The sequence below is a fragment of the Vombatus ursinus genome, unplaced genomic scaffold (genome assembly GCF_900497805.2).
Source record: "Vombatus ursinus unplaced genomic scaffold, bare-nosed wombat genome assembly UNPS02008996.1, whole genome shotgun sequence".
Classification (NCBI taxonomy): Eukaryota; Metazoa; Chordata; class Mammalia; order Diprotodontia; family Vombatidae; genus Vombatus; species Vombatus ursinus.
This window is the reverse complement of record NW_020948774.1, coordinates 9,598,673-9,623,048: the sequence shown is the minus strand read 5'-3', so window position 1 is coordinate 9,623,048 and position 24,376 is coordinate 9,598,673. Positions and strand designations below refer to the sequence as shown.

General features: G+C 37.9%; 2 protein-coding genes across 3 annotated transcripts in view; both read left to right on the top strand.

Moving 5' to 3' along the window:
* LOC114034445 (myosin-2) overlaps positions 1-10,955 on the top strand; it is a 28,886-nt gene extending 17,931 nt beyond the window's left edge. Inside the window, exons 19-39 of the mRNA XM_027850125.1 lie at positions 932-1,055; positions 1,135-1,271; positions 1,397-1,652; positions 2,062-2,304; positions 2,410-2,586; positions 2,686-2,831; positions 2,912-3,002; positions 3,092-3,481; positions 4,008-4,134; positions 4,985-5,103; positions 5,224-5,420; positions 6,221-6,404; positions 6,493-6,658; positions 6,756-6,880; positions 7,051-7,359; positions 7,443-7,646; positions 8,858-8,983; positions 9,072-9,242; positions 9,332-9,436; positions 9,755-9,850; positions 10,803-10,955. Of these exons, the coding sequence (XP_027705926.1) occupies positions 932-1,055; positions 1,135-1,271; positions 1,397-1,652; positions 2,062-2,304; positions 2,410-2,586; positions 2,686-2,831; positions 2,912-3,002; positions 3,092-3,481; positions 4,008-4,134; positions 4,985-5,103; positions 5,224-5,420; positions 6,221-6,404; positions 6,493-6,658; positions 6,756-6,880; positions 7,051-7,359; positions 7,443-7,646; positions 8,858-8,983; positions 9,072-9,242; positions 9,332-9,436; positions 9,755-9,850; positions 10,803-10,955 (3,646 nt within the window). The remainder of the gene's footprint in view (positions 1-931; positions 1,056-1,134; positions 1,272-1,396; positions 1,653-2,061; positions 2,305-2,409; positions 2,587-2,685; positions 2,832-2,911; positions 3,003-3,091; positions 3,482-4,007; positions 4,135-4,984; positions 5,104-5,223; positions 5,421-6,220; positions 6,405-6,492; positions 6,659-6,755; positions 6,881-7,050; positions 7,360-7,442; positions 7,647-8,857; positions 8,984-9,071; positions 9,243-9,331; positions 9,437-9,754; positions 9,851-10,802) is intronic.
* A 5,545-nt stretch (positions 10,956-16,500) lies between these two features.
* LOC114034439 (myosin-1) overlaps positions 16,501-24,376 on the top strand; it is a 34,767-nt gene continuing 26,891 nt past the window's right edge. The window contains exons 1-10 of one of the 2 annotated variants that reach the window (XM_027850118.1): positions 16,501-16,704; positions 16,789-16,932; positions 17,040-17,196; positions 20,582-20,609; positions 22,528-22,629; positions 22,718-22,820; positions 22,949-23,012; positions 23,205-23,303; positions 23,392-23,495; positions 23,569-23,707. In XM_027850118.1, coding sequence (XP_027705919.1) covers positions 16,501-16,704; positions 16,789-16,932; positions 17,040-17,196; positions 20,582-20,609; positions 22,528-22,629; positions 22,718-22,820; positions 22,949-23,012; positions 23,205-23,303; positions 23,392-23,495; positions 23,569-23,707 — 1,144 coding nt within the window. Of the gene's footprint in view, positions 16,705-16,788; positions 16,933-17,039; positions 17,197-20,581; positions 20,610-22,527; positions 22,637-22,717; positions 22,821-22,948; positions 23,013-23,204; positions 23,304-23,391; positions 23,496-23,568; positions 23,708-24,376 lie in introns of both variants that reach the window. The other variant, XM_027850117.1, reaches the window with a different exon arrangement.

Genomic DNA, 24,376 nt, shown 5'->3' with positions numbered 1-24,376 from the left:
ATAGTCTGGGAAGAATTAATGGAGGAAATGGGATTTAAATTGGGCCTTCAAGGATATCTAGCATTGGTGTAAGTAAAGGGAGGTAGAGTAGAATCTCAAGGGGTGGGGAGGGCTGAAGGATGAGCAAAAACAAAGAGGGAAAAGCAGATTGAATGGTATGGAGGTTTCGTGGAGAGCAGAGATGTCAAATCTACTTAATACTCCTGGAGTGGGCCCAAACTGGGTTAAAATATAATAGAGATATTTTTAAAAATAAACAAAAATATACTAGAACATAGCTAATATTATATATGTGATTTCCTGAGTGAATGTGCAGTGATTCTTATGTATGGTTTAGTGGCCCCTGTTTCTATTGGAATATGACAACCACTGATGTAGAGGAGCAGTGGGAGATGAAGCCAGAAAACCAGGCTGAAGAAACGTTGTAAGGAATCTTAAATACCAGATGGGATATCCAAGAAAAAATGTCCAGAAAGAAGTTGGATGTCTCAAGTCGCAGATTGGGAGAGAAGTTGAGAATAGAGATAAAGATTTAAGAGTCCCCTATGAATAGAAGATTACATGTTATCAGTCATTTTAACCTTAGTGTGAATGACCAATAGGTCATTTCCTGAAAGCAGGTTTGATAGAGCAGGATGGGAAAGAAGAGATCAGGAGGGCACAAGACACTTGAAGGTGGGAAAGGGAAGACAATAGTTTGGCGGAGATAAAGAACAAAAGAGGGAAACTGTTTCAAAACTTTGACTTGGGATGGCCCTGTGGGGCTAGGGCTCAGTCAATCATCCTGATAAATAAAGTTATCCCATTGCACCAAGAATAGATATAGTAGTATGGGAAAATGCATGGTTTCTTCATGGACTATTTTATTTTTAGTTACCATCAATTAATCATCAGAAAAATCACTTATATGACACTTATTCTACCTCAATAGATACAAAGTTTTAAATGCAAGTGCTATTCCTGAAGGACAATTCATTGATAGCAAGAAGGCTTCTGAGAAACTTCTGGCATCTATTGATATTGATCACACCCAGTATAAATTTGGCCATACAAAGGTAATGACCTTATCCAAGCCATGCCCATTTGTACTTGCTGTAGAATGAAGTAATGATCTGTAATCTCTCCCCTATGCAGGTCTTTTTCAAAGCTGGTCTTTTGGGTCTCCTGGAAGAGATGAGAGATGACAAGTTAGCTCAGCTTATTACCCGAACTCAAGCCGTGTGCCGGGGTTTCTTAGCAAGAATAGAGTACCAGAAGATGGTGGAAAGAAGGTATGAATCCAATTAGAGTGGGACTTCAAAATTGTTTCATTGGGACCATAAAGTTATCTTGTCTACAAAGTTTATTTTCATTACTTATATAACTTTCAATGCACATTAATTTAATATGTCAATAGGGAATCAGTTTTCTGCATCCAATACAATATTCGAGCCTTCATGAATGTTAAGCATTGGCCTTGGATGAAACTGTTTTTTAAGATCAAGCCTCTGCTCAAGAGTGCTGAGACTGAAAAGGAGATGGCCACCATGAAGGAAGAATTTCAGAAAACTAAAGACGAACTTGCCAAATCTGAAGCTAAAAGGAAAGAATTGGAAGAAAAAATGGTTTCCTTGCTGAAAGAGAAAAATGACCTCCAACTGCAAGTCCAATCTGTAAGTAATATCTATTATTTCTCCTTCAATGGTCAGAGTACTTAGGTGGGTCTCTTATTTATTTGCCCCATTATCTATGTTATATTAAATTTATCTTGGCAAATGTCATTTCCATTCCCTTGTAGAATACAGGTTTTATCTTCAGCACGTTACAGTGCCAAGGACACAGTAGGACCTCAAAGTACTTGTTGAATTGAATCCATCCCTAAGGCAGAGTCTGGCACCATGTTTCTCACATTGCAAGTCCTATATAAGCATTGGTTGAGTGATTGAATGAATGACTTACATTGACTTTTGGTTGCTTATTATATGAAGTCCAAACTCTTCCATCCTTCTTTCAAGGCCTTCCATTGTTTGGCCTTACTTTTCTTCTTTGCTTTTCTAATTTTGACTTTCCTTCTCATTCAAGGAAGCTGAAAGTTTGGCTGATGCAGAGGAAAGATGTGATCAGCTAATCAAAACCAAAATCCAACTTGAGGCTAAAATCAAAGAAGTGACTGAAAGGGCTGAGGATGAGGAGGAGATCAATGCCGAATTGACAGCCAAGAAAAGGAAACTGGAAGATGAATGTTCAGAGCTCAAGAAAGATATTGATGACCTTGAGTTGACACTGGCCAAGGTGGAAAAGGAGAAACATGCTACTGAAAACAAGGTACAAATAACACCCATGAAAACAAAATAACTTGTAGTATGCATATGTTATGTGCAAGTATGATACTAAATGCACAATAATACAAAAGCATTTTCCCTCACAAAGGTGAAAAACCTCACAGAAGAGATGGCAGGGCTGGATGAAACCATTGCTAAGCTCACCAAAGAGAAGAAAGCCCTTCAAGAGGCCCACCAGCAGACCCTGGATGACCTGCAGGCAGAAGAGGACAAAGTGAATACACTGACCAAAGCTAAAATCAAGCTGGAACAGCAAGTGGATGATGTAAGCTTGAAATTATAAAGGAGATACAATTCTTTTATGAGAGTAAAATGGAAGTTGTATTCTTCCCAAAAGTTCATTTATGATATTGTTAACTTTTAGCTTGAAGGGTCCCTGGAGCAAGAAAAGAAACTTCGCATGGACCTAGAGAGAGCAAAGAGAAAACTTGAAGGTGACCTGAAGTTGGCCCAAGAATCAATCATGGATCTTGAAAATGAGAAACAACAGCTCGATGAAAAATTTAAAAAGTAAGTAGAGGAGAGTTATTTGTGAAATTAACTCTAAATATTGATGAACAATAATATGTCTCCTTTAACTTTTAAAAAAGGAAAGAGTTTGAAATCAGCAACCTGCAAAGCAAAATTGAAGATGAACAAATATTAGGGGTTCAGTTGCAGAAGAAGATCAAGGAGTTGCAGGTAAAATCATCACTTCCACGGGTTCCACGCCCCATGAAAACATCCACTGACAGGAAGGAGCTGATGGCTGTGCTTTCCCTTATTGCTAGGCTCGCATTGAAGAACTGGAGGAGGAAATCGAGGCAGAACGCGCCTCTCGGGCAAAAGCTGAGAAGCAGCGATCTGATCTCTCCAGGGAGCTCGAGGAGATCAGCGAGCGCCTGGAAGAAGCTGGTGGGGCAACTTCAGCCCAGATTGAGATGAACAAGAAGCGAGAGGCTGAATTCCAGAAGATGCGCAGGGACCTTGAAGAGGCCACCCTGCAGCATGAAGCCACAGCGGCTACTCTGCGTAAGAAGCACGCGGATAGCGTAGCTGAGCTTGGGGAACAAATCGACAACCTGCAGAGGGTCAAACAGAAACTGGAGAAAGAGAAGAGTGAAATGAAGATGGAGATTGATGACCTTGCCAGCAATATAGAAACTATTTCTAAAGCCAAGGTACTATGAATTGTAGGAAATACCTAGATTTTAAAACTGTACTATGTGGAAATGATGAAATATCTGTACAGCTCTTGTGTTATTTTTGTACTGTTCTTATGCAGGTTGAACTAAGAAAAGATCTTAGTTCTTTGCTTAAACTTAATCTTTGCTATTTAGAAGACGGGATACTTTCCAGGCAGGTTTGAATAATATGTTAATACAAATCGATGTGCGTATTCTCTTCACTGATTAGCTTCATGAGGGCAGGGATTATTTCATTTTTTATTCGGGATCCCTAGTACTTGGCACCATGCCTGGCACATAGTAGGTACTTGGTAAATGCTTCAGAATAGATTAATTAATCCATGCTTTGAACTAATTACAAAATTTTCAAAATGTCCTTTTGCAAACTTTGTTAGGTAAGAGAAATATTTTTCTCTGATATCATTCTTGTTTCTATTTTAAAGGCATCTATATGTAAGAAAATAACTCTGAGATCATGTTTTAAAATGTTATATTTTCCTGTCTTCCTTTATACACGTAGGGCAACTTTGAAAAAATGTGCCGCACCCTGGAGGATCAAGTTAGTGAGCTTAAATCAAAGGAAGAGGAACAGCAGCGCTTAATCAATGACCTGACAACTCAGAGAGGACGCTTACAGACTGAGTCTGGTAATTTCCTTTCCTCTGTGTGTGTTAATGATAATAAATTTGCAGTTTCATGCAGAACCATTTTTTTTTATTATACTATGTCATGGAAATGCTTTTTTATTCCATAAATTAAAAATAAAATAAATTTTAAAAAATAAAGGCATGAGATTTTGGCAAATAGTAGTCAGAGAACAACCTGCCAGTCCAACTGGAGAGGTCGGTTTAAGGCAACCTAGAGATAACAGTTTGAAACTGGACAGAATTGCAGACTACAATGATTTTGGCTAATCCTATAATGTGTTTAAATATCGGACCTATTCTGAGTCACCTGGGGATTTGGGTACATTTCAGAATAGATCTAATGACTTTCAGTTTAGTCTAGTTCTCTTTGTTCAACCTTGGACAAAACTAAAGAAGTCTAAACCCTTAAAATGGTCATGCAACAAACCCAGACTTCTAATCTAGTAATTTGGAGAAAATTAGAGAAGGGCATCTGGCCCTGTCCTAGTTCAGACTCACATGTTTTGCATTATGTCACATCTCTTTGAAAGGATATAGAATTTAGAACAGAAAGATATAATGCAAGTTATAGTTTCTTACTCAATTTAATTCATATTAATTCCCACTGTATTACATAGAAAGCTGATACAGAATATGTGGATTTCAGTACTGAAAAGTATCATTCTACATTGAATCTAGTTAGATTGGAGGGGAAATGATTGTCACAATTGACTCCCAACATAACTCTTAAAAACATACAAAATGAATTTCCAAGATTGTCTTTCCTTTCAGGACTATTGATAATTTTCTATTTGTGCATATATGTGCACGAGCATATGTACACATCTACCTACATGTGTATTTACTATAGGTGAATATTCACGTCAGCTGGATGAAAAAGATGCTTTAGTTTCTCAGTTGTCAAGAGGAAAACAAGCATTTACACAGCAGATTGAGGAATTAAAAAGGCAACTTGAAGAAGAGACCAAGGTATTGCAAAACTTTTCCCCTGAATTCATGATAAAAATTACTTTCAACCTCATGTTCTTCAGGGTTTTCTTGCCATGTATTATTAAATATCACAAAATTAACTTAGATACCCGCCCATAGGCCAAAAATGCACTAGCCCATGCCCTTCAGTCATCCCGCCATGACTGTGACTTGCTAAGGGAACAATATGAAGAGGAACAGGAATCCAAGGCTGAGCTACAGAGGGCGCTGTCCAAGGCCAACACCGAAGTTGCCCAATGGAGAACCAAATATGAGACAGATGCCATTCAGCGCACAGAAGAACTGGAAGAGGCCAAGTATGTGCAGGGATATTTTTAGAGTAGAGAAAAACTATACATATTAAATGGAAGAGAAATAACTGAATTCTGAATAGGTTCTAGGTGGAATCTAAAAGAGCTAAAGCAATCATGCGTTAGATTGTAGCTGAATAAACACTGCTAGGCAAATAAAATACTACCTTGTAGGTCCAATATTGGGACTAATAAGAGGAACTACCTTATAATTAGGTCCCTTTTGGCATATATATATATATGTAGTAACATATATCATCCATCATGGACTCCTTTCAAAGGCATGTGTGTGTTTATATTTGGTGGTGGTGGTGGTGGGGAATCCTACTAAACTGAGGAATCCAGAATGGTTACCTATGGAAATAAAATTGTTTTTATTATTCTAGATTCATGATTCATTGGTGTGGGAACTCCAAATATGGAAATGCTCTCCACTAATACAGATTAGCAGCTTTCCTATAATGGATAATCTTGCAGTTACTGGGGCAATGAGAAGCTAAATGACTTGCCCAGAGTAATACATTCAAAGTCAGGGTTTGAACCCAGATTTTCCTACTTAAAGGTTGGATGTTTATCCATGTTGATACATTACATTTCTAAGTATATATGTATGTATATAAATATATATGTGTATTATGTAGGCATATATGCCTACCCTTCAAGGAATTCAAGATGTTCATCTTATGCCAAATTCTACTTGTATTTCAAAATGACCAATATTTTAATGAAGTTCCAACATGCTTCCCTTTGATAATTATTATTCTTATTTAAGCTATTCATTTCCTGAAACATATGTAATCCTTCAGGAAGAAGCTGGCCCAGCGTCTACAGGATGCTGAAGAACATGTGGAAGCTGTGAATGCCAAATGTGCTTCTCTTGAAAAGACCAAACAACGGCTGCAGAATGAAGTGGAAGATCTGATGCTTGATGTGGAGAGGACAAATGCAGCCTGTGCAGCCCTGGATAAAAAGCAAAGGAACTTTGATAAGGTATCCCATGCAATAGTTTATAATATTTAAGTCTTTAATTTCTCTTGATTACTTTATTTGCAGTAGAATAACTGTGTTTGTTCTTCAGGTCTTGTCAGAATGGAAACAGAAATATGAGGAAACTCATGCTGAGTTAGAAGCTTCTCAGAAGGAGTCTCGCTCCCTTAGCACAGAGCTGTTCAAAATGAAGAATGCCTATGAGGAGTCACTGGATCAACTGGAAACCCTCAAGAGAGAGAACAAGAACTTGCAACGTGAGTCCCCTTCACTTGCTTGATGAACAGTGACTTGGAAGACCCTTCCATTTTTCCATCTATCTCACTCAATCTCTACCTACCTGTCCACCCATAGAGGAGATTTCTGACCTGACTGAGCAGATCGCTGAGGAAGGCAAACGTATCCATGAGCTGGAGAAAGTAAAGAAACAAATTGAGCAAGAAAAGAGCGAACTTCAGGCTGCTTTGGAAGAAGCTGAGGTATATGCAGATTGTAGACTAGTACATTCAGAAAGGAGTTAGGTTTGATTCTGGGTAGTTATAGAATGACCTAAAGAAAGATACAGAATAAATATGTGGAGAATAGTGGTGCCTTGGGGGCTCAGAATTCTTTCATTCTCTTACTCGCTTGATTGTTGATTTTCATTAAGGCATCTCTTGAACATGAAGAGGGGAAAATCCTGCGCATCCAACTTGAGTTGAATCAAGTTAAGTCTGAAATTGACAGGAAAATCGCTGAAAAAGATGAAGAAATTGATCAACTGAAAAGAAACCACGTCCGTGTTGTGGAGACGATGCAGAGCACACTAGATGCTGAGATCAGAAGCAGGAATGATGCTATAAGGTTAAAGAAGAAGATGGAGGGAGATCTGAATGAAATGGAAATCCAGCTGAATCATGCCAACAGAATGGCTGCAGAGGCCCTAAGGAACTACAGAAATACCCAAGGAATACTTAAGGTAAATGGAGCTGTCCCTGAATGGCTGGGTTTAGCTGAGCCCTGAGAACGTGCTGTATAACAATCTTTGTTTTCTGTGCCCAGGATACCCAGATCCACCTGGATGACGCTCTCCGAGGCCAGGAGGACCTGAAAGAGCAGCTGGCCATGGTGGAGCGCAGAGCTAACCTATTGCAGGCTGAGATTGAGGAGCTGCGGGCAACTCTGGAACAGACTGAGAGGAGCAGGAAGATAGCAGAACAAGAGCTTCTGGATGCCAGTGAGCGTGTGCAACTCCTACACACCCAGGTGAGCAAAGTCTGATTTAAGAGAATGGAAAAAAGGAAAAGTCCAAATCAGATCCTGCTTAAATATATTGTGGTACTTGTCAAAACTCTGATAAGGAGTTTCTATGGGGCAATAAGTTTTTTTTTTAAAAAAAAAGCTTTATCATAATAAGGATTACAGGTACTTTTATGTGCTTAATATTTTAGGTACCTTGCATTTTACCTCATATAATCCTTACGATAACCCTGTGAGGTAGGTGTTATTATTATCCCGATTTTATGTATGAGGAAAGTGAGGCTGAGATGATTTAACATACCACATATCTAGTAGTTATCTGAGGCAAGATTCAAACTCAATTCCTCCCTGAATCCAAATCTAATATTGTATTTATAGCTCCACCTAGCTACATTATTAGTGTACAATATCCAAATATGTGAAGGCTATCTCATCTTGGATGTCCTTCAAGTATCTAAAATTTAGGTGAAGAGAGTGAGTCTCATTTTACACAAGCTAAATTTTAGCATCTGTTCTTTTTGACCTCCCCATTTTTATTAATGACACCATCATCTTTCTTGTCACTTTGACTCAACATCTTGGTGTTATCTTTCCTTTGTTTCATACCTGTCAAAGTCTCACCCATCCTTCAAAGCCTACTTCAAATCCACCTCCTTCTTAAATTCTTTACTGTTTTCCTTTCATTGACTGTGATTCCTTCTTCCTCTCTACCCATTTAGCATTTTGTGCTATTCAGCTTTGTCTTATACTCTACTAGAATATAAATTCCATGATGACAGGGCCTATCTTCTATTCATCTTTTCCATACCACACAGTAGCTTAGTATTGTGCTTTAAGAAGGCAGTTAAACCATAAATATTTATTGAATTAAATTGAATCCCCTCTATGAATGTCACCTTTATTGCTTAAGAATTGACTATATAAATAATATTGGGCATTATAACATAATAACTTTAGGCATATAGTTTCTGAGAGGCAGCCTGGAACAGTGAATAGATGGCTAGCCTTGGAGTCAGGAAGACCTGACTTTGGTACTCTCATTACAACCAGACAACACTCTAAGTTATAGCTGATTTATCAAGTTGCATGGGTATAGAGAGTTTCCTCTTGAAGTTCTTCCCACTGATGAAATCACAGATCTCTCCTCAAAGAGTATGACCTCTCATATTTATTTGGGAAAGAAGGAAAATGACAACTTGTTTTTATCTTTTACCCAGAACACCAGCTTGATCAACACCAAGAAGAAGCTGGAAACAGACATTTCCCAAATCCAGGGTGAGATGGAAGACATGATTCAGGAAGCCCGGAATGCAGAAGAGAAGGCCAAGAAGGCTATCACTGATGTGAGCAGAAAACACATTGATTTCCCTCCTTGATCTACTTATACGACTACTTGACATTTATAGTTGTCTTGGTCTACTTGCTAACCAGGCAGCCATGATGGCTGAGGAGCTGAAGAAGGAGCAGGACACCAGTGCCCACCTGGAGCGGATGAAGAAGAACCTGGAGCAGACCGTGAAGGACTTGCAGCTCCGCCTGGATGAGGCTGAGCAGCTGGCCCTGAAAGGAGGAAAGAAGCAGATCCAGAAACTGGAGGCCAGGGTAACTATCCCACATCTTTGCATTGTATGTCTTGTCCTATTCAGTTGTTATAGCAAAGAGCTTAAAACAAATCTACTGTTTTATGTTAGGTTCGTGAACTTGAAGGGGAGGTTGAAAGTGAGCAGAAACGCAATGTTGATACTGTGAAGAGTCTGCGCAAACATGAGAGGAGAGTGAAGGAGCTCACTTACCAGGTAAGGGGAAGAGACTTATCCAGGGTAACCACCTGGAAAAAGCAATAATAAGTGAGACATGGTGAACAGGGGATTTGTAGTTAGGATTTAGGTTCAAATTTTCACTCTGTCATTTACTAGCTATGTGATCTTATACAATTAACTCTCTGGTCATTAGTTTCCTCATTGATTAAATGAGGGATTAGACTGAATGTCCCCTCAGATCTAATCCTATATTTGTGATCCCTTTTAGTATATGTATCAAGTTAATGTTGCTATCAGCAGAGGAATAGCAGTCACTTGTTTTAAATTAGTCCCTACTTATCTATAATTTTTCAGACTGAAGAAGACCGTAAGAATGTTCTCAGACTTCAGGACTTAGTGGATAAACTCCAGGCGAAAGTGAAATCCTACAAGAGACAAGCTGAGGAGGCAGTAAGTATCTTTGCTATGTAATGGAAATGCTTGTTTTATTTCATAAATTAAAAATAAAAGAAATAAAAATGTTTAAAAAGAAAATAGAAAAGATAACTCTTTAGGGCTAGAAACCTAACAAAAAGTTATGCCTGTGTCCTGTGTATGTGCCTCCAAAGTCTAAGTGTTAACATGCCAGTTTTTTAAATCCCCCATAATACTGTCTTTAAAAATAAAAAAATCCAATAATTTCTTTCCATTTCTCCAATATTCCCACCTAAGCTCCAAAGTAAATGAAGTTTCTTTCTTTCAGGAAAAGGCTAGGTGATCTTTGCTATATATTAAAAGATTTGGGGCAACAATACTGACTCTGGGGTCAAAGAGCTTGGGTTCAAACTTTGTCTCTGATTCTTAGTACTTGTGTAACCTTGGGCAAATCAATCTCCTCAGGCTTTAGTTTCTTCATCTGTAAAATGAAGAGGTTAAATGAGATGACTTCTGAGATTCCTTCTAGTTCTAGTTCTGTGATACTAAAATATACCTGATGCTACTAAAACTCCCCATTGATTTAAGAGTATGTGTGCATTGTGAAATGGCAGAATGCAGTCACTGCTGTCAAACTGTGGAAATACTACATATGAGAAGTGACCATAAGTAAGTTACCACCTGAAAGTTTCATAGTGTGAAAAGCTTAGACAGTTAAGATTTGTTTTCTCTTAGTTTCTTGGGTAAGTTATTTGCTGTTATGCTTAGGTATTTTGGTAACAAAAGTAGGTATGCAAATACTTATGAAAAACAAAACCTCAAATTACAAAGTTAATTCTAAAGGTAGGAAAACATCTTCAGAACTGGCCAGATCATTATTAAAGTTTCCAGTTAATTATTTTAAAGGGTCAGAAAATATTAGGGCCTTTCCCACCTAGGCTGAGAAACACATGTCCTTTGTTACTGACAAATCCTTTCCTTTCATCAGGAGGAACAGTCCAATACAAACCTCTCCAAATTCCGCAAGATCCAGCACGAGCTGGAGGAGGCCGAGGAGCGGGCCGACATTGCTGAGTCCCAGGTCAACAAGCTCCGGGTAAAGAGCAGGGAGGTTCACACGAAGATTGTAAGTGAAGAGTAATAATGGCCTGTTGCTGCAAGGTGGCTGAAGAAATACACATAATGTGAAATTCTTGGTCACTTTACCCTGTAATTATTGTTGACTGTGTCTTTTATGTTAAGGAAATAAAAATTGCAGGATGTTTTGCAAAGAAAAAAGACTTTAGACTGGACTTTATTTTTTTTAAATTATTTGTCCTGAATTGTCCTGAATTTGTCCCCAAAATTTGTTCTATCATAACAACATTAAACAGTCAATCTACTGCTGAATAAGAAGTAGTTTCCATTTTAGTGCCGATATTAATATGACAAATTAACAAGGGTGAAAATTTAACAGACTGAAAGGTGTGCCTGACTGACCTCAAACCCAACAGTGATTTTTTTTTTTTTTGCTTTTCTTCATCTTTTTCTCACATAATTCAGTTTAGCTGATAAACTCACTGGGGCTTTCCATCATGGATGTCCAGGACTCCAAATCTACATATAGTCTGGCCCTACTTATGTGCACACAGAGGCTGATCTGTAACTTTTGTTCACAATGATTCTCTCTTCTCTTAATAACTTACATCAAGTATGCATACCCAAGGTTTTCTCATTTGGGTAATAGACAGTTTTGTTATAATTAAACGTTGGCTGCATGGCCACTATTATTGCCTAGATACTACTACCCAGCTTCACCGCAATATCTAGGATCTGTCTGCTCCCAGAGCTTAGAATCAAGCAGTGAGGTAGCTTGGACACTAATAAATGTCAACTTCAGCTATTAAAAATCCATCCTAAACTCAACGAACCAGACGTTCATTACAGTAAGGTAGTATGGGAGTACTAATTAAACCTGATCCAGATTAGTCAGTGACATTTTTAGAGGAAAAGAGATTTTAAACTCAGCTTAATACAGCTACAGGTCCAGGGAGTAGAAAGGGTGGACTAACTAAAAGTTTTCCATTTCCATATATAGAAGGAAAGAGAAAATTTGGTTTTAGTTGGTACAATTTAGGGGATTTAAGATAAAGATAAACTTACAATTTAAAAGAAATACTTCTTCCTTACAGAAGGTAGGTTAACATTATAATAGACTACTGAACAAGACAATTAAATATCTATTTCTAAACTCTCAGGTGGTATAGGGGATGGGAAAGAAAAACCATGTTGTGCTGAAGTTAGCTATTCTGTTATTAATTCATTATGTGACCTTGGGGAAGATACTTTTACTCTCTGGAGTTGGACTAGATCTAGAATAATCTGTACATTCTACTGCTACATTCTATGACTTACATTTGCAATAGGCATCCAAGTAGATGTTATAAGGACACATTTCCTCTGAAGAACAGCCCAGATTGTATTTCTCAGAACTTCATTTCTTATGAGGATGTGTGCCTGGACACAGAGTGATTGTGTCATGAAGCATCAATTTTCATTGACGTGTGGAGACTTTATAGAGGAGGGGGAGCTGTGAAGGAAAGAAATAGTCGTGTTAGCACCTGATATAGAAGGGAGTACAGTAACAGTGCAGCTAATCAATGGCTATTGAGATAAAATGAGAGGGGGTGAAAGAGGATCTCTATCTGTGGCAGAGATGGAAGAAAACCACAGTGTTGCTAGTGGAGAGATCCAGATGCTGCATTAACTCCACTTTCTAACTCCTCTCCCTGACCAAACTTCAGTCCAGTTACTATAGCTACCTAAACAGCGAGGTAGCACAGTGGATAAAACATTATACCTGACCAGCAAGATTTGAGTTCAAATCCTACCTCAGACACTTCCTATCTGTGAAACCCAAGACAAGTCACTTAATCTCAGTTTTCTCATTTGTAAAATGGAGATAATAGCACCTACTTCCTTGGGTTTTTGTGAGGATAAAATTGGATAATATTTGTAAAGCACTTTGCAAACTTTAAAGCACTATATAAATGCTAGCTATTACATATACTTTCCCTTTCCCATGCCTAAGTAGGAGTCTTGAAACAGATCCTTACTCCTTTCATAATTGTTTCAGTCCTGATCAAATGATTTACTTTAAAATGTATGCTGTCTGTGTAGTCTGTTAGCTTGATGAAAAGTGAGTTTAGGTAATCTTGGAGGTTTCCAGAAAAGCCAAAAGAGATACACTTATCATTTGACGTTGTCTACACCAACCAAGAGATATGTACTGTATTAAGCGATTAAATGAGTGTTCTACTCTAAACAAGTTAAATAGACATGGTTGCTACTTTAGATAAACAATGCTAACATGAACAGTCATAACAGATATATCAACAATATGACAAACATTTTAAAGGTTCAGTATAAATATTAATTACATATAAAAATAAATATATAAGCAATATATTTGACCATAGTAGCAATGAAAGGGAGAAAGCATATTATTTGGTGCAGGAGGATGAGAGGGAGGGTCATAGATATTGTATACTTCAACAAAGAAATATCAAAAGGAAATTTCTAAGTCAAGACTTATAGAAGTCAGATTTTTCAAGCTATTTAGTTGATGATAAGCAAAGAACAATTGGTGACCTTACTGGGAGAGCATTGTAGGCATCAAAGACACCTCTAAAGAAAGCTGGCAAATAGGAACGAAATGGTTAAACAGGGTTAAGCAATTTTATCTCAAAAGAGTCAGCAGGTCAGGCTCTGGAATAGGTAATGAAAAAAACAAAGTTTATCTTAGCTAAAAAATTTTTTTCACTTAAACTTCTATGCGCCTCATAAATAAGCAAAATAATTTGTATAAAGTTTCTGCCTTCATGGAAAAAAGTTATATTTTTTTTTTACCAGCAAAGAACTTTCCCCAAACATATATTTGCAATTATTTTGAAAGTTTTAGAGTCTGAGAAAGACAACACAGTGAGTTGAGTACAGTAGGCAACAAAATCCAGAGATCTTAATCCTTGAACAAGCTCTCTCTGAGATAACACCTACATTATACCAACATACTCTCTCAGATCACTTTCAGATTGCTCCCTTCCCGAATTATTTATAGGAGATTGATTCACATACTTACTCAGTATGGGATAAAATATTTCTAATTATATCCAAACATCTTTATATGAATGAGAATTATGCTAGGAGACTAGATTGCCAAAAAAAAGTTTTGCCAACAATGTTTTGACTTAAGAAAGAGGAGGAGGCTACATGTTTTCCATATTTGATCCTATAAAAGTGCCTTGTGGAATGAGAATGACTTGTCCTTCCACATAAAGCTTCAAGGTAAGTGTGTCTGAGGATAGCTCTGTGTCTGCAAGGGATGGGAATCAGGGAAAGCATGTCTGGCTGTCCACTTGCATGCCACTCATCCTTGGTCCTGCTGCTTCTGGCAGTCCTTTCAGTACAATATCAACTTGATCTGTAGGGATTTTAAATAGGCATTTTAATGTTCCCAGTCATTTTCAAAGGTTCATATTTTAAAGCTAGGCAATTGCTGGAGCATGAATAAGTCAATCAGAAGGAACTTATTCTTTCTCTCACAGTTCTGACTTCCTTCAAGCTTGCATCTTCTTCATCTGTAAAACAAAAGGTAAGATCCTATTTCTATTCCCTGGGTTCAGAGAGGTGCACTGGAATGTAGAGGGGGCAACCTGTTAACAGTAAAAGCATTTTCCTCTGCATCCCTTAGAACCTGATGTTGCTGCATCTAAGCGTACAGATTTTTACTATGAATATGCAAATAGTTATAACATAAAGAGGCAGCTGGGGCTTCTGGAAGAGTTTCTCAACAAATTCAAAATTTTGCCCCATAAGCAAACATTTTCTCAGATCTCTAGATAGCATGCATTTTTGTTTCTATCGTGGAGGCAATATTTGATACAATATTTTTTCGATGATCAAATTACAGTGAACAGGAATTTTCTTTATTCTGGAATCTTATTCTTTACTTGTAGAAGAAGTGCACATATGACTGGCATTTTATACAGTTTTAGTCAAAAGTGCCTTATGTCAAAATGCATAATTTGAACTTAAATTTCTAGAGATGAAGTCTAGTAAATAAGTACGTAATGCTGAATTGTCTCCAGTGACTGCAAAATATAAATTAAATCTGTTTCTTGATTCTCTACCGGTAAAATGGAGCTTAACATGTTTGTGAAGCTAAGGTAGGAGACAAACCATTTTAATCTTGTTATCATTCTCACAGTAGTCTGTTTAGCATCAATGGGATGACATTATCAAGTCCTTAAGAAAATTCCTCTCAAGAAAATCATTGCAATATTACATTCCTGTTATTTAAAAATCCTCTATAGAAATGGCAAAAAAGAATTGATGAATGGCATTTAAAGTTGAAAGGGAGAAGAATCTTTTAAGAAAATAAGGACACTCAAAGCAATAGCAGGAAAACAAAAACTGGAACAAAGAAAGCATTGTAATAATTCTTTGAGTAATAAGTATAAAGGACATATAAAGAAGGCAGTGTGGTTCAGCAGAAAGAATGCTGTTCTTGGAGTCAAAGCTTGAGATGCAAGTCTGGGTTCCTATACTTTTTGGCTGTCTCAACTTGGTCAAGTCATTTAAACTTCTCTGAACCTGTTTTCACATCTGTAGCATGGGGATAATAACACTCACATTTAAAAAACCACCACCACCACCACCACCCCTTCTGAACCCTAGTTTCTTTTACTCACTTCTCAAATTTTCCTAGAAAGCTTTGGATCTTTCCCTTACTCATATTACATTCTACCTTAGACCTTTGGATCATAGATTTAGAATTAGATGGAACCATGTAGTCCCGTATATATAATAAAAATGCCTAATAAATACATATTTGTATGTCTACATATGTTTACATATATATGTATATATATTCTAACCATAACAACAACAGGGTTGTTGTAAGACAAATACTTTAAAAAGTATAATGTGCTACACAAAATCAAGCTATGCAAACATGAGAAAACTATTTAATAAAAAGTTTTCCAAACAATGGAAAAAACATAGCAATCTTTCTTTAAATAATATAGTCTTTAACAAAACAATTATTTTAATGAAAGAACTTTTATTTATTACAAAATAATTGCTATTATTTTCATTTTTTCTATTTTCAGTTCCCAAAATATATGTTGAGAGTATACTAGGTACCTAGCACTATGCTAGGAGCTATGGGATACACATAGGAAGTGGAAAGCATGGCCCCTGCCCTAAAGGAGCTTACAGTCTACCTGGGAACACAAGCATACATGAAAAATCTAGAGAAAAATAACTTAGAGATATATCTTGTTTTTTTTTTTCAATATAAATTACTGGAAAAGCAGCTGCTCCCATTCAGTGACACCCCATGCAACCACAGTTATGAAGTGATGCTATGAAAAATGAGGCAGGGAAAGCAGTTTAAAAATGTCACTGTAGGTGAGCCAAAATCTGCTGTCTCATTCCAAAGGCATGACTGGTTTCTGACTGCACTAGCAAATGGCACCTGGTATTAACATTTCACCTGAAATAAAGCCAAAGGATTACACATGAACAACATTATGCTTAGAGATAAACTAGTAAGAGAATAAAGTCCAAATCCTGAATTTTCATTGTCCTATCATTTTTCCCCCTCTTAAAGTCCTCTTCTGTGGAGCCCCAAGTAATCCGCAACCATGAGTTCGGATGCTGATATGGCCATCTTTGGGGAGGCAGCTCCTTACCTCCGGAAGTCTGAAAAGGAAAGGATCGAGGCTCAGAACAAGCCTTTTGATGCTAAGACATCTGTCTTTGTGGCGGATCCTAAAGAATCATTTGTAAAGGCTGTTGTTCAGAGCCGGGAATCTGGAAAGGTGACAGCGAAGACAGAAGGAGGAGCGGTGAGCAAGCTCTCTATAGATTATCCCACCTGTTTTGTATCTATTTCATTTATTTCATACTTGTTTTTCTATTTTCCCTAATAGACTGTGACTGTTAAAGATGATCAGGTGTTTCCCATGAACCCTCCCAAATTTGACAAGATCGAGGACATGGCCATGATGACTCACCTACATGAGCCGGCCGTGCTGTATAACCTCAAAGAGCGTTATGCAGCCTGGATGATCTACGTGAGTAAATTTTCAAGAGTTCTTTTTCAGTTATCTCCTTGAAAAATTTCATTTTACTTAGTTATCTAATTGGTTGTTATGTGCTTCTAATTCCTTTTTTCATGCAGACCTATTCTGGCCTCTTCTGTGTCACTGTCAACCCCTACAAGTGGCTGCCTGTGTATAATTCAGAGGTGGTGACTGCCTACAGGGGCAAAAAGCGTCAGGAGGCTCCTCCCCACATCTTCTCCATCTCTGATAATGCCTATCAGTTCATGTTAACTGGTGAGTGATTCAGTTCTTTGTAAAATTAGTTATGTCATTGATTACTGCATAGTGGGTATCTGAGGCTTTTATTTGTAGTGTCTTTTTAAAATTATTTGCCCTCTGCAAAGAAATTTAAATAATGGGATTTAGAGTAAGAAATTAGAGTAGAATCAGAATGGTATTATTTAAGCCAAATCTCTCAAGAGTCTACGCTACTTATTTGTCATCAATTTTTAGAAATTTGTAAGAGTCCTTAGAGCATGTTATATTACATTATGAAGATGATACATCATTGACCTGTTTTCAAAAAGGCGTAAGCTTTGAATTGTCCTCCAGTAGTGGTGATATGTAGTGCTGATCCAACCATGACCTCTCATTTGGTCTTGCTTTTGATCAAATACATTTGTGAGATTGTTGCCTGGGCTTGGGGTACAATCTGTGGCTAGGAAATAGAATTTCCTCCTACTTCCTCTGGGAAGCTAGCTGGTCTACATGGAGATAAAATTCCCAACCTTAGTCTCATAAATTAACACCACATTTTGCTGAGTACCAGCAGCTAAGCTAACTAGCTCAAACATGACTTAATATCTTGTCATCTAATTAGTCAGGGACATGTAGTAGAAAGAGCCCTGGGTTTTAGGTTGGAGTCCTGGATTCAAATCCTAGTTCTGTCATTTATCACACAGTTCTACCTGGGTAACTTGAGGAGAATCACTTCCCTCTAGGCTTTATTTTTCTCATCCATAAAGTAAGGAGGTTGAACAAGATTATTTCTAAGGACTTTGCTAGCTCTAACTCCTAGGGTCTTCCTGTGTTCCTGACTTTCCATATTAACCAGAGACTGGAAGAGAATGTGTAATTTAAGCCTGCAGGTGACAAGTAGGGAATAATTCTGGTGATCTAATATGTGACAACACATAATTAAACCAAAATGGGCTTATTTTTTGTGCTTAAAAAGATAACCACTTTATGCTTTTTTCACCACAAGCACGAGAGATTTTGAGATAAAGGTTGACATAACTACATTCAGTTAGTAAAGGATTTTGCTTTTAAAATGTAGAGTTTTTCTTTGTATACCTATAGATTTGCTAGAGGGTAGGAATAAAACTAATTATATCATAGGCTTCTATCATTAAAAAAAAAGATAATTTAAGCTCTCTCTAAAAGCTTGAAATATTCATATGGAAGAGGTCAGATTAGTACCTTCAATTAAATTCATAGGATTATAGAGTGGCAGAATTTTTGAGTTAGAAGGGGATTTCAGTGTCCATCTAGTCCAGAGGTGGGGAACCTGTGGCCCTTCAGGTCCTTAAGTGCGGCTTTTTGACAGATTCCTTCTGTGAAGTTTGGATTCAATCAAAGTGCCACACTTGAGGACCTAGAAGGTCACATGTGGCCTGGAGGCCACAGATTCCCACCCCTCAATTCTAATCCCACCCATATCCCCCAAAGAATCCTCACTATAAAATGCCCATCAAGTGGTCATCCAACCTCTGCTTAAAGACCTTCAGTGAGAGGAAACCTACCAAAGCTTGAGGCAACTCCTTCCACTTGTAGACAGTTCTGATTGTCGGGAAGGTTTCCCTGACGTTTTTAAATTCCCTCTGTGAAAAATGATTTCTAGACTCAGAGCTCCACCCCACTCCCCAACCCTCTTCAGAAAAGTTCTTCAGAAGGACATTACTCATAATAAGATTGCATTGAGTTTTATCCTGGTCAAACTCCAACCAAGACCTGAATTGATTTAATCTGCTCAGGTTTGGGTGGGGACATTCTTCTGCCTAGATAGCCCAAGGCTGAGAGTGGTTGGGGGGGGGAGGGTGGTCTGATAGAACAGATATTTCCTCTGTCCAGAGGTAGAATGATGGTGGGGTGATATCAGCCATTGTTGAAAAGGTATTGCACCAGGATTAAGTGACCTAAGTCATGTACTCAAGACCTCATTTTAATACAGCCCACCTCCCAGTGTGCTGACCAAACAATGCTCTTCAAAGGGCATATAACCCTGCACCTCCAAATCCCAAAGTAATCCAGTTATGGACTGGCTCCTTAGGGGGGCCCAGTTCTGGACTGTAACTCCCATGCAATGCATGTCACCAGCTTGTGAGAGAAATAAAAACATGGACACACAACCTAAATCATTTGTTTCTTTCTTAGAACAAACTCTGGGAGAGGTTGACACCTCTTTTGTACTTCCTTTCATTTTTTGTTGTCGTTTAGTTGTTCTAGTTGTGTCCAACTCTTTGTGACCTCATTTGGGGTTCCTTAACAAAGATATTGGAATGGTTTGCCAGCTCATTTTACAGATGAGGAAGCTGAGGCAAAAAGGGTTAAAAGACTTGCCCAGGGTCACACAGGTAGTAATTAAGTGTCTGAGGCCAGATTTGAACACAGCTCTTCCTGACTCCAGGCCCAGCACTCTATCCACTGTTCCACCTAGCTACCCCTTTTGCACTTCCACTGTACCTCAAATACATGATTAGAGAGTTTGTATTTTTGAGCAAGGAAGAGACAAGATCAAATACGTGACAGGTAGATTATTTTTACATCTGTATAAGAAAAGAACAAGAATAAAAGCAAGATGTCTAATTGAAAATCTACCTCAGAATCTCTGATAGAAACAGAATTAGGGTAAGAAATGGAATTTGGATCAGAAAGAGAACCCTGACTAAGGAGCTCCTGTGGTTCCCATCACATCTAAGGCTAAATACAAACTGCTTTGTTTGGCTTTTTATGACCTGACCCTTTCCTACCTTGTTAGTCTACATAGACTGTTCTAGCAACTCTAGACCACATGCTATTCCTCAAACATGCACTGCAGCTCTTCTCTCCAGCTGTCCTCCAAGCTTACAATGCTCTATCTCCTAACCTCTATCCTCCAGTTCCCCTGACTTCCTTCAAGACCCAGCTCAAACCTCACCTAGTGCAGGAGGCCTTCCCTTGGCTCCCCCTCTCCATCATGATCCTCCACTCCAGCTGCTAATGCTTTCTTCTCTCAGAGTGCCTTTTATCTATCCTGTTTAGATCTGTCTACCTAGTTGTTTATTTGTTATCTCCACCATTAAAATGTAAGCTTCTTGAAGCAGTTGTGTTATTTGCCTTTCTTTTCATTTCCAATACTTAGCACAGCCTCTGGAGTATAGCCAGTGCTTAATAAATGCTTTATTAATAAAAATTACTACAATAGTCTAGGTCAAGGGGTGGGGAACCCTAAGGCCATAGGTTTCCCACCCCTGGCTAGGAGAATAGACCAAAGGAGTGAGCGTTCCCAAGTTTAGATGTTCAAATACTGACACCCAAAACCAATACATCATTCTATTGGCAGTCAAAATGTTTGTTTGCCAGGCTGTTTGTATATATGGGTTATGCAGTTACTTATCTCTCACTTTCTTTTATCTTTCAGATAGGGAGAATCAGTCTATCTTAATCACGTAAGTATTTTTACGCTAATACCAATGAGGCATTTCAGCAGTCATGAAAATGAGACATAAGAGAAATGGAAAATTTCTCCAGTCATCTAGGAAAGCAGGGGCAGAATCAGAACAGGTCTACACAGCAATTTTCATTTTCATCTAAGTTCTAGATTTCACCTGAATGTAAAATTATAGTCGGGGTGGGAGGAGAGAGAGAGAGAGAAAGAGAGAGAGAGAGAGAGACAGAGAGAGAGACAGAGAGAGAGAGAGAGAGAGAGAGAGAAACAGGCATTTTACATGCTGACCTATAACACAGGCAACAACCCAGGAAACTCCCAGCCTAGTCTTGGCCTGTTGGCTGCTGAGAACAAGAGGAGAAGCTGAGTTTGATCTGAAATGATAATAAAAATTTGCATTTATGTAGCATTACTAAATACTTTCCTCACAAAAGCCTGGTAAGGTGGCTAGTTCAGATATTAATAGCTCCATTTTACTGAGACTGAACAATTCATGGTCACACTACTAGTGTCAAAGCCAGGATTTGAACCCAGAGCTTCTAAAGCTAAGTCCTTCTATTGTACCATGTATCTTCTCCTAAAGGCAAGAGCATAAACAATGAGAGATTGTGAGTTCTAGAAGCACTGAAGTTTTGAGTCACAATAAACCTGCCTTTCTTTTAGCCTGTCTATTCCAGAGAGAGAGCTCCATTGCTTCTCACGGTGCTAACTAGTGAATAGATGGCATCACATTTTTAAAGCATATCCAGAGCAATGCACACTATAGGAATATTCTTGTAGCTTTCTGAACATGTAGCTAGAGGGAAATATTGTCATAGCCAGTAAGGAAAGTTATTATCAAGCTCTGCTCAAGGTATCCTCATCTCATTCCTAAATTCTAAGCTTCATGGGAAGAAGGACTGTCTTGTTTAATTTTCCTATCTCTCAGCATCTAGAACACTGCTCTGGACAGAGGTGCCCAAACTTTTTTTGAAAAAAATTTGAAGCGACTTAATTTTCTCCCTTAGAAAAAAATTCTCAGTACTTAGCACAATGTGTCCAGAGCTTTGCACATAGTAATAAATGCTAGTTGACTGAGTGATTTAACTTTAAATTTAACTTTAATATTCTGACTTCTTTTTCAACAAGAATTTATTGAATGGCATATATATTATAGAACCTTGTGCAAAATGAGATGTAGAGTGTTAGAGAAGGGAAAATAAAGGAAATAAAAGACATGATCTCTGCTTTTTAGGAGCTTACGATCTTGTTAGAAAGATAAGAAATATATTGTTGAGTAACAATACAAGGCAGCATATGAACTAGTATCCAAATGACCACCAGGTGGCACAGTGGATAGGGCACTAGATGGAGTCAGGAAAACCAGAGTTCAAATACTGCCTCAGACACTTTATCTGGGCAAGTCACCTTACCGTTGTCTGCCTCCGCTTTCTTATCAGTAAAATGGGGATAGTTGCATTTGCTTCCTAGGGTTGTTGTGGAGATAAAATAAGATAATGTTTGTAAAGCACTTTGCAAACCTTTAAGTGCTACATAAATGCTATGTATTATTATATCAAGAGTGGCACAGATAATTTCTATGGGAATTTTAAGAAAGGAGAGAATAATGTTACTTGGGTAAGGACCATAATGGGCGTAAACTATGCTTGTCACATACATCTCTCTTTCCCTCCTTGGCCAAAGCCACAACTAGTTCCATATTTTTCTACTTCTAATAAACATGAAGCTTGAAGAATGTCAGGTGCCCAGGCAGAAAGGCATGGAGAAAGTAGAATCATAGAGTTGGAATCCAATGTTTTTGGTTTTTTTCCACTAGTAGATAGATGGAAAAAATATGGGTTCTAGTTTAGGGTGACTCCACTGTCTCTCTGACTGAAGTTCTTGAAGGTTTTATATTTACTGTGATTCCTGTTTGGCAGTGGAGAATCTGGTGCTGGGAAGACTGTCAACACCAAGCGCGTCATTCAGTACTTTGCAACAATTGCAGTGACTGGGGAGAAGAAGAAGGAAGAGCCCGGGAAGATGCAGGTGAGCCCATTTCCAGAATTAGAATGAAACCTCTTCCTGTGCTCTGAAGTGTATGTCCAAAGCCCCTAATATCATAATTTGTTCCTCTAAGGGGACGCTTGAAGATCAAATCATTAGTGCCAATCCACTGTTGGAGGCTTTTGGCAATGCCAAGACCGTGAGGAATGATAACTCTTCTCGATTTGTAAGTTTTCTGGTCTCTGTAAGAGATCTGTCTTTGGTATTTATTTCCACTAGCATAGCTAACAATTTGATAAATACATTTGTTTGAATTCCACGTTTTTGTACCTATACTTTTTTTTTCATTTCAAGGGTAAATTTATTAGGATCCACTTTGGCGCTACTGGTAAACTGGCTTCAGCTGACATTGAGACATGTAAGTGATTAGAATCAACCACCAAAAATATATTTAAGTAATTGTCCAAGAAGTAAATGAATTTCAGCAGATGACAATTCATTGCATGAATCCCCTGAAATATTCTACTGCTTTAAATAATGAAACATGAATTTGTACAATCTGAACTTCTTTATTAATTTCCAATTTTGTTAATTATGCATTCTCTTTCAGATCTACTAGAGAAGTCTAGGGTTACCTTCCAGCTAAAGGCTGAAAGAAGCTACCACATATTTTATCAGATCATGTCAAACAAGAAACCAGAACTAATTGGTAATTAATAAGGGAGAAAGATAAAAGCTTTTAAAAATATTTCAATATTTTCCAATGTTTTGAGACATACATTCTTCCTTTCCTACAGAGATGCTACTGATCACCACCAACCCATATGACTATGCTTTTGTCAGTCAAGGAGAGATCACTGTTCCCAGCATTGATGACCAGGAAGAGCTAATCGCTACTGATGTAAGCAAATGATAGGAAGCAAAATTAACCAATTTGCTAGTATATGGTCTTCACAGAACTAAATGTCTTGCAGAGTGCTATTGATATCCTGGGCTTCACTGCTGATGAAAAAGTGTCCATTTACAAGCTCACAGGGGCTGTCATGCATTATGGGAACATGAAATTCAAGCAAAAGCAGCGAGAGGAGCAGGCTGAGCCAGATGGTACTGAAGGTATTAGCTAAATCCTCATCTACTTTTAAATAACTGGAGGAAAAAATCCTATCTTTAACTTATGTTACCCTTGAGATTGTACTGTTAAAATTTCTTCAAGAAAAAAAGACACCATCAAAAATTACTTACTGATTATCTAGTAAATGGAGAACTCTGCAATGGAAACTGGAAGATGATAGAAATATATACATAATATAGGGTCCCTGATCCCAAGGAACTTTCAATCTAGTTAGAGAGACAGACTATACATATGTAAACTGATAGGTTTGAGGTAGGTGCTTAATGAGTGATACTGACAATTAACAGAAAAGCTCAGAGGGCTAAAGGCATCATGGAGGACATAGAACTTCCAGCCTTGAAATTGATATTTAAGAATTAACAATTCACGTATTTAAGAATTACTGCTGAATTTGGGGTTACCACAGATGACAACACTATGAACTCAAAAAGTGAATCATGTTATATTAAAAAGAACAGTGAATTTGGAATATGGAATTTGGCTCTGCCATTACTACTTGTGTGACCTTGAACACATCCCAACCTCTCAGGACCTCAATATCTTCATCTATAAAATAAGAAGTTTGGATTAGATTTTCTTTCTCTTTTTTCTTTTTTCTTTTCTTTTCTTTTCTTTTCTTTTCTTTTCTTTTCTTTTCTTTTCTTTTCTTT